The sequence below is a fragment of the Arachis ipaensis genome, chromosome B1 (genome assembly GCF_059453495.1).
Source record: "Arachis ipaensis isolate K30076 ecotype BB chromosome B1, ASM5945349v1, whole genome shotgun sequence".
NCBI classification, from domain to species: domain Eukaryota; kingdom Viridiplantae; phylum Streptophyta; class Magnoliopsida; order Fabales; family Fabaceae; genus Arachis; species Arachis ipaensis.
In genome coordinates this window covers 103,560,648-103,571,421 of record NC_142436.1, presented here as the reverse complement: position 1 = coordinate 103,571,421, position 10,774 = coordinate 103,560,648, and the positions used below count along the sequence as shown (strand labels likewise).

General features: G+C 42.1%; 1 protein-coding gene across 1 annotated transcript; it reads right to left on the bottom strand.

Moving 5' to 3' along the window:
• Positions 1-6,890: 6,890 nt before the first annotated feature.
• On the bottom strand, positions 6,891-7,352 carry LOC148577721 (uncharacterized). Its single transcript, XM_088502905.1, has one exon. It carries the CDS (start codon positions 7,350-7,352, stop codon positions 6,891-6,893), a length of 462 nt encoding a protein of 153 aa, XP_088359031.1.
• Between the last annotated feature and the right edge of the window lie 3,422 nt (positions 7,353-10,774).

The following is a 10,774-nucleotide window of genomic DNA, read 5'->3' as shown; positions in this document are numbered from 1 at the left end:
CTACGTTCTATTCTCTTCGCTGAGCGCTGTGGAAATTGGCAAAAAGGGGAGCAGCCAGGCTCGAAGGGGGAACCAAGGAGCAAGTGTAGTGGTACGTTGCATCTTCAAACTGAGCGCTGAGGAATTGCAAGCACGCAAGGGAAGCATGATAAGGCTTGTAGCGCTGCATTGATAATCCTGACTGAGCGCTCCACTGGAGCTAGGACCCATAGACCATTTTCAATCAAATACCATGTTGGATCCACTTCTTCACCAATTTGAAATGCCCACTCCAAATTCTGAAAACCAAAAATAGAAAGTGTATAAATAGGAGTTAATTTGATTTGTACAGCATCTTTTTACCTTTGGACCTGGAGCTCTATTTTAGTTTTCACTTTGATTTGAATTGTTCTGGCTTTGGGATTTGGGAATTGGGATCTGAGTTTTTTTCTTTCTATATTTTCATTTCTTTTGCAACTTCTGCTATCTGTTCTTGGCATTTGAATTGAGATTGAAGAGCTTCATTGATTCTAAGTTTGAGAATCATCTTTTTGCCTCTCTTCTCAAGTGTTCTAAGAATTGGATCTGAGTTTAGATTTCTGTTTTCATTTTCTTCTTCTGCAATTTCTACTTTTCTATTTTGGGAATTGGAGAATTGGATCTAAGTTTCATTTACTGTCTTTCTTTTTTTTATTTCTTTTGCAATTACTTTTCTGCTGGATCAAGAGAGCAAGTGAGATCTAGATCTACTTTCTAATCTCTTTGTTCTTCTTCGATCTTCAATTTCTCTTTTAAGAATTTCATAATTGAATAAAGTTTTTTTACTGTTTGTTTCTCCAAGAAATTTTCCTTTCTATTTTGCTACTGAACTGAACCCCTTCATCTAATATCTTTCTAATTTGCTTCAATTTATATTTTCTTGTCGAATTCCAAATCCCAGCACCCAAATTCCTTTTACTCTTCAAGCAATTTACATCTCTCAGCAATTTAGATTCAGCAAATTTACATTTCTTGCACTTTACGTATCAGCTATTTACTTTTCTTGCAATTTAAGTTTCAGTTTGTTTACTTTCTTGCACTCTAAGTTTCATGCAATTTGATCTTTTTGCACCTTTAGATTCAGTCAATTTACCTTCTGCACTCTATTCTTCTGCTCAATTTACATTCTGTACTTCTATTTACTAGCAATTTAGCTTCTGTCAATCAAAATCACTCAATTCATCAAACATTTGCTTAGCTAAATTCATCACCTAACTAAAATTGCTCAATCCATCAATCCCTGTGGGATCGACCTTACTCTTTTGAGTTATTACTACTTGATGCGACCCGGTACACTTGTCGGTGAGTTTGGTGTGGAATCTGATTTCCACCCATCACTCATAGCTCAAGAAAAAGTAAGAGATGGAAAAAGTGATCTGACTATGCTTCAACTAATAGCTCCACTGCTTAACCCCTTCTTCAGTACTTTCAAGGGTTATTTATACTACTCCTAGCACTAGCAAATAAAGAAAATACAAAAGTGAAAGTAAAATTACATTTTGGAGGGAAATGAAACTCAATAAATGTGATCTCACAGCTGGCGTGTGGTTGGTGCTTCAGTGGCGTGCCACACCTCACTCTGAATCTGACTTGGCGTGCCCCGCCCAATCCTCAAGTGGCACGTCTTCCTCTATTGACCACCATGGCGTGCCACGCCTTCGAGCCCAATTGGCACGCTCAGGGTTCTTTAAAACCTTGGATAGCCTGGCGTGCCAAGCCTTCGAGCCCAAGTGGCACGCCCAGGCCTTTTTAAAGCCTTGGTTAGCCTGGCGTGCCACGCCTTCGAGCCCAAGTGGCACGCCCAGGCTTTTTCCCTCTCCTTTTTAGCTTCTGAAAATTTGAACAAGCGTGGCACGCCCAGGGTTTGGCGTGCCACGCCCATGCTATGTGCTTGATCTATCTCTCTGGAAAGTTGAACTAACGAGGCATGCCCAGGGTTTGGCATGCCACGCCCATCATGTGCTTGGCTCTTTTGCTTAGCGTGTCACGTCCAGAACTCAAGTGGCACGCCCAGGTCTTCTCTTCAACTCTTGATTGATTGGTGATGATAGCGTGCCACGCCTGGGACTCAAGTGGCACGCCCAAGTGGTTTTTAAAGCTAGCGTGTCACGCCTTCGATGCCAAGTGGCACGCCCATATAGTTGGCCTTCTTTCTCCCTTTCTGGAAAATATAACCAACGTGCCACGCCTAGGGGTTGGCATGCCATGCCCATCATTTGCCTTGGTTACAATAGCTGGCGTGCCACGCCAAGCATTCAAGTGGCACGCCCAGGTGAGGATCTTGAGCTGGCATGCCACGTCTTCGACACCAAGTGGCACGCCCAACCTTTGCTTTGGCCTTCTTTGTACCTTGGCATGCCATGCCCATTTGCTCAAGTGGCACGCCCAAGTAAGGGTGGAAGCTTGGCGTGCCACGCCTTACTGCTCAAGTGGCACGCCCAGCCTTTTTAGCCTTCAACTTCTTCTCTGGAATTTTGTACCAGCGTGCCACGCTATATTGCTCAAGTGGCACGCCCATTCATTTGTGTCCTTCTTAGCTTGGCGTGCCACGTCTGATTCCTCAAGTGGCACGCCCAAGTGATTTTAAAGCTGGCGTGCCACACCTTCGATACCAAGTGGCATGCCCATGGCTCAAGTGGTGGGTTTGGCGTGCCACGCCCAGCCTGGCATGCCACACCCCTTTGGTGGCCTTCATTGTTTCTCTCTGGAAAGTTGTACTAGCGTGCCACTCCCAGATTCTGGCATGCCACGCCCATGTAAATGCTTGGAGGATCCTCTCTGGATTTTAGTACTAGCGTGCCATGCCCAGCTTCTGGCGTGGCACGCCAATACAATTTTGTGGCGTTTGCTCCAAGTGGCACGCCAGTTTCACATGCCCAGCTTCTTTTGTTGTTTTCTCCCCCTTTTTGATGTCTTTTTCACCTGAAATTCAGCACAAGCTCATTTCAAAGCAATGTACTATAATGCTCATCAAATAATGCATGAATTGTAATGATCAAATGAGATTATGCTCTTTTATAGTTCTTTTTATGCAAGAAAAAAGGGTAGATGATGCAAGTCATCACAACACCAAACTTAAGCTTTGCTTGTCCCAAGCAAATTAGTGTGAGTAGCCCTTTTTATGACTTGAGACTTTGACCTTGAATAGATGCAAACATGACTAAGAGTAGGACTAAGTGCTTAATACATGCATGAATAATTTTGTTTCAATGTCACAAAGGTTCCTAGATCCTTGAGGGTTCCTTCAAGTATAAGCTTCAGGGGTCCTTTTTATTGATTGTCACCTTGAAGTAGCAAGAGTTATTTCATTTTCTTTTTAGTTGTTCTTTTTTTTCTATTTATTGACCACGAATCTAAGTGTTTTGTCTCAAGACAACCCTTTAATTAGGCTTTCAATTAGAACTCCCAAACCAGTTGGCTTTAGGGTACTAGGTGTTGAAACACCCCTAAGAATTTACTTGCCCAGGCCTCTTCTTGACACATCTTCACCATAAGATATACTAGGTTCTCTAACTCTTGGGAGCTTCTTAATGTTTCTTTCCATCCTTGTAGTTGATGCTCAGAGCCTTGGGTCTTTATTGCTTACTACTTCTTGGTTCTATAGATGTTCAAGGAATACCCCTTAACCTTTACTTGTCATACCTTCTTGGACTAGTTCCCTTTCATGACTTATTTTCCCTTTTTATTCATTCAAGGTTCTACACTTAGTTTCTTGTTTCTTAGTTTTGTTGAATAATCTCTCTTGGTCTTAGTCTCTTTTATTCTTGCTCTTATAACAAATCACAACAATTCTTATGAAGACAAACTATACTTTTATTGATATTGTAAAAACTTGAAATAACATTGCATTTTCTTTCTTGAAATTAAAAAGGACTCACAAAAGACTTCAGGATATATAAAAAAACTAAGCAGTAAAAATAAACTATCCTAATGTTGCAATTATTCAGAAACAAAATTTAAAACAGAGAGAAAAACTTAAACATGATTCAGAAATTAGAGAGTGTTAACCATGGGACTTACCAACCTTGAGCAGCTTCAACTTCAGTTCATTGTCCCTTTGCCATTGTCTATTTTCTCGGAAGGGGAGGAGTCATCTTCATCCTTTTTGGAGGATCCTTCTTGTGCTTTCTTGTCCTTAGGCTTCCAAAATCCTAGCCTTCTCATGTAGGATTTCACATTTTCCTTATGCTGGTATGCTATTTCTTCCTGCCTTGTGCTGAGTTCTTCCAATTTCTACATATAGGTAGGGTAATTGGGATTCATGTTGGCTACTGCATTGCATAGGTAGCTCAACTTTGTTTGTGCGTAGTAGTCATATTCCCCTCTTGCTACAGTTCTTGCTTCATAAAGGTGTCTGAATTCAGCAAGGCTCCTCATTTATTGTAGCTGTCATTCCAGAATCATTCCTAGGCTACCTTGCATCTCTCCCCCAATTAATTTGGTCTTGCTGCTCCTTCAGGTTCTGAAAACTCCCTTGGAGTTGTTGTATGCTTTGATTCACTTGGTTCCATTGTTGTTGTTGATTATCATTGAATTGGTTGACATCCTCCCTCAGATGGTGTAGGTCTCCCTTCATTTGGTGTACATCTCCTTGCAATTGTTCCCAATTGGATCCCTTTGGAAATGGTTGGTATTGCTGATATGGTGGTGGTTGGAGTGCTAGAAAATGTGGTTGCTCCTCTGCTTCTTCTTCTTCTTGTTGTTGCACATGTGGCTCATGAGCATGAGCTCTATGCTCCCAGGCCCTCTGAAGTGGGTTGACAGCCACCACTTTGGCCATCTTCTTGGAGGTTATGGGCTTTTCTTGCTCCACTAGCACTTCATCAATTATCCTCTCCACCCTTGCTTCATCACACATCCTTTGGATGATGATGGGGAATGCCAACCTTGAGCTATCTTTGGTGCTTTTCAGAATTTTGTTGATGTTGTTGGCAATCAATTCCCCAACATTGACATTCTCACCTTTCATGATGTTGTATATGAGCACAGCTCTCTCTTTGGTCACCTCTGAAGTGTTAGATGTATGGATTAGGGACCTCCTTACAAAATCCAGCTACCCTCTAGTTTGGGGGCTCAAGTCTCTTCTTCTCAGCTGGTTGGGCCTCCCATCCTTGTCGTTTATCCATTGTACATTCAACACACAGATTTCATTTAGGATTTCATCAAATCCTAGGTCTTGTTGCTTCATTCTCTCCTCATAGCTCCGGGTAGAGGTTGTCTGCTTCACCATCAGCATCCTCTCTATGTTAGTGGGGCTGTAATCAATGGACTTTTCCCTTGCATAGCTAAGATAGCCATAGGGTTATCCTGGCTGAGGTACAATATTAGCATAGAACTCTCTCACCAAGCTTTCTACCACCTTCCTTGGAGGGTTACACAAGAGTGCCCAGCCTCTATTATTTATCTCCCTGTTGATCTCAGGGTGCTCATTTCTCCCCAGTTGGAAACCGACCTCTGGGATGATCCCCCTCTCACTCACCCAACCATAAAACTGGTTCTGGTTGAATGAGGAGAGAAACTTGTACTCGTTGAAACCTGAGCCTGAGGATCCAGAAGTTGGTTCTTTAGTCTTTCTTTTCTTTGATGCTGTTGAGGTTTTTGGTGGTGCCATTGGGTTAAGGGAGTGTATTTAAAGGATTGAAAAAGGTGTTGGGGAAGGTTGTAAAAGAGAGCAAGCAACACAAAGTTTTGCTCCAACACCAAATTTAGAGCTTGATCATCCCAATCAAGAAAAAGGTAGGGGAGTAGTGAAAGAAAGGTAAGGGGAAAAGAAGAGAGATGAAAAAAAAGAAGGCTTTGTAGAGTCTTTTTGTCTGTGGGTTGGGGTTTGAAGTGTGAGAAGAGGTGGGAAAAGTAGGGTTTTTATAGGGGTGTAAAGTGAGGTTCGAATGGTGGAAAGTAAGGTAATTCAATGTTTTTCCACTTGGGGAGTGGCCCCTAGCGTGGGAAGAGGCGCCAATCCTTATCCCACTTTACTTCCTGCAACTTTTGAGTTCCAAAGTGCAAGTACACTTTGACCTCTTTGCTTTATGTTCTATCAATCATGTGGGTCCCATTCTCTCTCCTGAAAATAAAACCGAAACCCCATTAGTAATGACAAAAGAATCCTCCACATTCCTCTTTAATATGGATGGCTGAATTTGCAACTGATGAGTGTCCCTTGGGACACCAAACTTAATCCCCTTGCATCATAATAAATTGGGTTCATCATTGGGTTGTTAATGTGTTCATAAAGGTAGAATAATTCCAATCTTTTCATATACTTTCGCTTTCATCCTCTTTTGAACACATTTAAACCACGTTCATGCTCTCCCCAATATATTAAATGCTTTCAGATTTGGTAGTATTGGGCTTGCTAGATGGTGGTATTTCGTGTGGTGGTGGCCACATCAAACTTAATCTCTGGGCTTACCTTTAATCACAATTTGTTCAAAGGTTGGTAAGCCTAGATTAAGTACATTGGTGGCCACACCAAACTTAATCTCTGGGCATACCTTCAGATATGATTTGTTCAAAAGTGGTAAGTCTAGATTAAGTACATTAGTGGCCACACCAAACTTAGCTTTTTAGCTAGCTCTCAGCCCAATAGTTCATCATTAGCAAAGGTATTCATCAAATTGCATTTTCAGACCAAAAGGAAACAGAATATAAGGGTCTCCTAACTACCAAAATAGAAAACCAAATTCTTAATCCACTATCTACAATCTACCTCTAGAAGGCATGAAAACATAAACTTTCAACTGAATCTCAAACTATCTAAATTGGCAAATTTTAACTACTTCTAAGGAAGCAATAAATCAAAGGATATGAAGTGTTGGGGTGCCTCCCAACTAGCGCTTCTTTATCGTCACTAGCTTGACGTTCTTCCTTTATTAGCTGAGGTTGTAGCTCACTCTCTTCTCATCCAGTGAGTCCCCTAGGTAATGCTTGAGTCTATGGCCATTCACAGTGAAGGTCCTTTGTCTTTCATCTTCCATGAGCTCTACATGGCCATAGGGGGATACATTGAGGATGGTGAAGGGTCCTGACCATCGAGACTTAAGCTTCCCAAGGAAGAACTTGAGTCTCAAATTGTACAGCAGCACCTTTTTCCCTTCAGTAAACTCCCTTCTTGCTATCTTCTGATCATGCCACCTTTTTGCATTCTCTTTGTAGAACTTTGTACTCTCATATGCCTTATTCCTAAACTCCTCCAGCTCATTTAGTTGCGTAAGCCTCCTTTCTCTAGCAGCTTGTTCATCAAAGTTCAACATTTTTAGAGCCCAAAATGCTCTATGTTCAAGCACAACTGTTAAGTGACAAGCCTTACCAAACACCAATTGGTATGGAGACATTCTAAAAGGTGTTTTGAAGGCTATCCTATAGGCCCATAATGCATCGTCCAGCTTCTTAGGCCAATCCTTTCTTGAGCTTCCAACAGTTTTTTCAAGAATTCTTTTAAGCTCTCTATTTGAAATCTCTGCTTGCCTGTTGATCTGTAGGTGATATGGGGTTGCCACCTTGTGCTTGACTCCATACTTGGAAAAGAGTGCTTCAAGTTGCCTATTGCAGAAGTGTGTCCCTCCATCACTGATGAGGGATCTAGGCACCCCAAATTTGCTGAAGATGTTCTTTCTCAAAAAGTTCATTACAACTGTTTCGAGGGTTACCTGAAACTGGAGGTCGATCTCGGATGAGATCTTCTGTACTGGTCGGAGATGGCATGTCCGGCTGGCTGGTGGCGGCCGGAGCTGTTGTGTCTAACTTGTTGGACTTGCTGCACTGGAGGGTGGGGGGTACCTGCAAGAGACTCTGATGCTTAAGTTAGCACAGGTATTAAGCAGGTTTTTAGTAGAATCAGAGTATGAGTTATACCTGGGTGCTCCAGTGTATTTATAGTAGTTGTAGAGTGACCTTTCTGGAGATAAGATAGTTATCTTATCTTATCTTATCTTATCTTTGAATGAGGTCATCTTATCTTCTGGGGAACTGCCTTTATCTTTCTAGGCTTTAGCTGCCTTTAGATTGGGTTGTGTTCCTTCGTTTGGGCCTACTTGGGCCTCTGTGGCATTTTGTCCGAGCTCTTTGTGAAGAGGTCGGTCATTGGCCGAGCTCTTTGAGAAGAGGTTGGATAGTCTGACCTGAAGAGGTCGGTCGGCTTGTCGCTAAACATCCCGGGTCGGACAGCTTGACCCAGGGTATGATCAGTGCCCCTGCTTGAGTTCGATCTTTCCGTGAGATTGTGCTTTTCAGAGCTTTGATCTCTTTGGAAGTCGTGCTCAAGCATCTGTCTGGCTTGTTTCTTCATTGCTTTGCAATCTTTTGCAGATTTTCTAGAGGTTTGGTACTTCACAGTCCGTCCTTTTTTGAGTGGTAGTGTGGGTTTTCTACCCTTGCCTTCTGGATCACGCCTTGCTTTTGTGTTGACAACCCTCTGCTTTGGCGAAGTTATCCTTGCGGCTTGATATCCGGGCTTTTAGTGACTTGTCCAATGACTTTTTAGTGTTCTTTATATTGAACCTTTTTAGTCTCGGATGACGTACGTACCCTGTTTGAGATTGTGCCTTCTTTGAGTGGAGTTGTATCCCTTTTAGCTAAGAACATTTGAGCCTTAAGTTGTTTCTCAACCTTTTGGCTTGTTCTTTTTTGAGATCGTACTTGCGCCTCTTCTTAGTTGACGTCGACCTGTACGACTTTGCCCCTACTTGAGTTTGGACCTTTCCGCGAGATCGTGCTTTCGGAGCTTCGATCTCTTTGAGGAAGTCGTGCTCAAGCATCCTGACTTTGGTCGATCTTGAGTAGTTTCTCCTTTGTGCGAGTCTGGTATTGCCTTTTTTAGTTTGTTGAGAGGTTTTTTCAGCTTTCTTCCGACTTGTTTGTCTTCACCTCTCGGGCTTTTTAGTCATAATCCAACAACTTTTTAGGTAGTGTTCCTGATGGGAAACCTTTTTATAGTCTGTTTGGATGACTTTTTAGCGCCGTTTTGATTTGTGCTTTTGCCTTTTAAGTAGTGTCTTTTTTCAAGACTTCGTACCTTTTAGCAAAGCATTCCTGGGCTTCCTTTGGTCTTTTGACCTTTCCTTTGCCTTTGTGAGATGTTTGTAGAGTGTTGGTACTTTTGCTATCCGACCTCTTTTTGTTTTGTCCACTTTCTGCTTGGTCGAGGTGGTCCTTTGGGGCTAACTTGTCCGACAACTTTTTAGTGTTCCTTGGTAGAACCTTTTTAGTTGGTCTGAACAATTTCGATAGCCTTGTCGTGGAGCCGTGGCTTTTTGGGCAAAGCTATGTCCCTTTTAGCGCACGTTTTTCGTGGGTCCGATTTCTCTTGTTGATCTTTCTTTAGCTTTCGTTGGTCCGACTTCTCTTATCAGTCCAAGTTGTAGCTTTTGTTGGTCCGACTTCTTCCTGTCGATCCAAGCTGTAGCTTTTGTTGGTCCGACTTCTTCTTGTCGGTCCAAGCTGTAGCTTTCGTTGGTCCGACTTCTTCTTGTCGGTTCAAGCTGTAGCTTTTGTTGGTCTGACTTCCTCTTGTCGGTCCAAGCTGTAGCTTTAATTGGCTCGGGCTGACTTCTTCATGTCGGCCTCTTCTAAGTTATTTCTTAGTAATCCTCTTTCTTGGACCTTTGTCAGGTCTCTTTCAGGGATTACTTTTATAACTTGTTTGTAGGAGGCCGACTTCTTTACATCGTCCTCTTCTAAGTTATTTTTGTGATCCTCTTTCTTGGACCTTTGTCAGATCTCTTTCAGGGATTACTTTGTAGGAGACCGACTTCTTTATGTCGATCTCTTCTAAGTTATTTTGTAATCCTCTTTTTTGGACCTTCGTCAGATCTCTTTCAGGGATTACTTTGTAGGAGACCGACTTCTTTATGTCGATCTCTTCTAAGTTATTTTGTAATCTTCTTTTTTGGACCTTTGTCAGATCTCTTTTAGAGATTACTTTTATAACTTGTTTTTCGTAGGAGACCGACTTCGTTAGGTCGATCTCTTCTAAGTTATAGCAATTCCTCTTTTATAGGGTTGGCCAGACCTCTTTCCAAGGATTTGCTGATAACTTGGGTTGACTTGGTCTGACTTCTCAACGTCGGCCAGTCTTTAAGTTATTATTTTAGCGATCCATAAGACCTCGTCAGGTTCTTTTTTCGGATCACTTTCGATAACTTCTTGCATTATTCTGTGTTCATCTTTGCCGATTTGTAGAAGGTGATTTCTGTTTTAGTCGACCTTTGGATGAATCCCGTTTTCATCTTTATTGGTCTTCTATCGTGATCCTGCAGTGAATCTGTTTTTCACTTTCTGCCGATCTGTTGCTTTATAATCGGGCGATGAATTCTGCTTTCACTTTTTTTGCCGACCTTGTCGAAATCGGGCGATGAATTCTGGTTTCATCTTTGCCGACTTTTATCGTGATCGGGCAGTGAATTTGGTTTTCACCCTGCCGACCTTGTCGTGATCCGGCAGTGAAATTTGTGTTTCAGATTAATGCCTCTTGGTATAGCAGTGAATTTTGTTTTCACTTTGTCAACCTTTGTTGAAATCAAATGATGAATTCGGTTTTCATCGTGGTCGGGTGGTGAAGTTGGTTTTCACTTTGCCGACTTATCGCTTTGTAATCGGACGATGAGTGTGGTTTTCATCTTGCCGACTTTGTCGTGATCGGGCGGTGAATTTGGTGTTTCACCTTGCCGACCTGCCGTAGTCAAGCGTCTTGGTAGGAAACTTTTTAGGGAATCTGCAATCTTTTAAACAATAAAATGAAGATAAGAGTGTGTACATG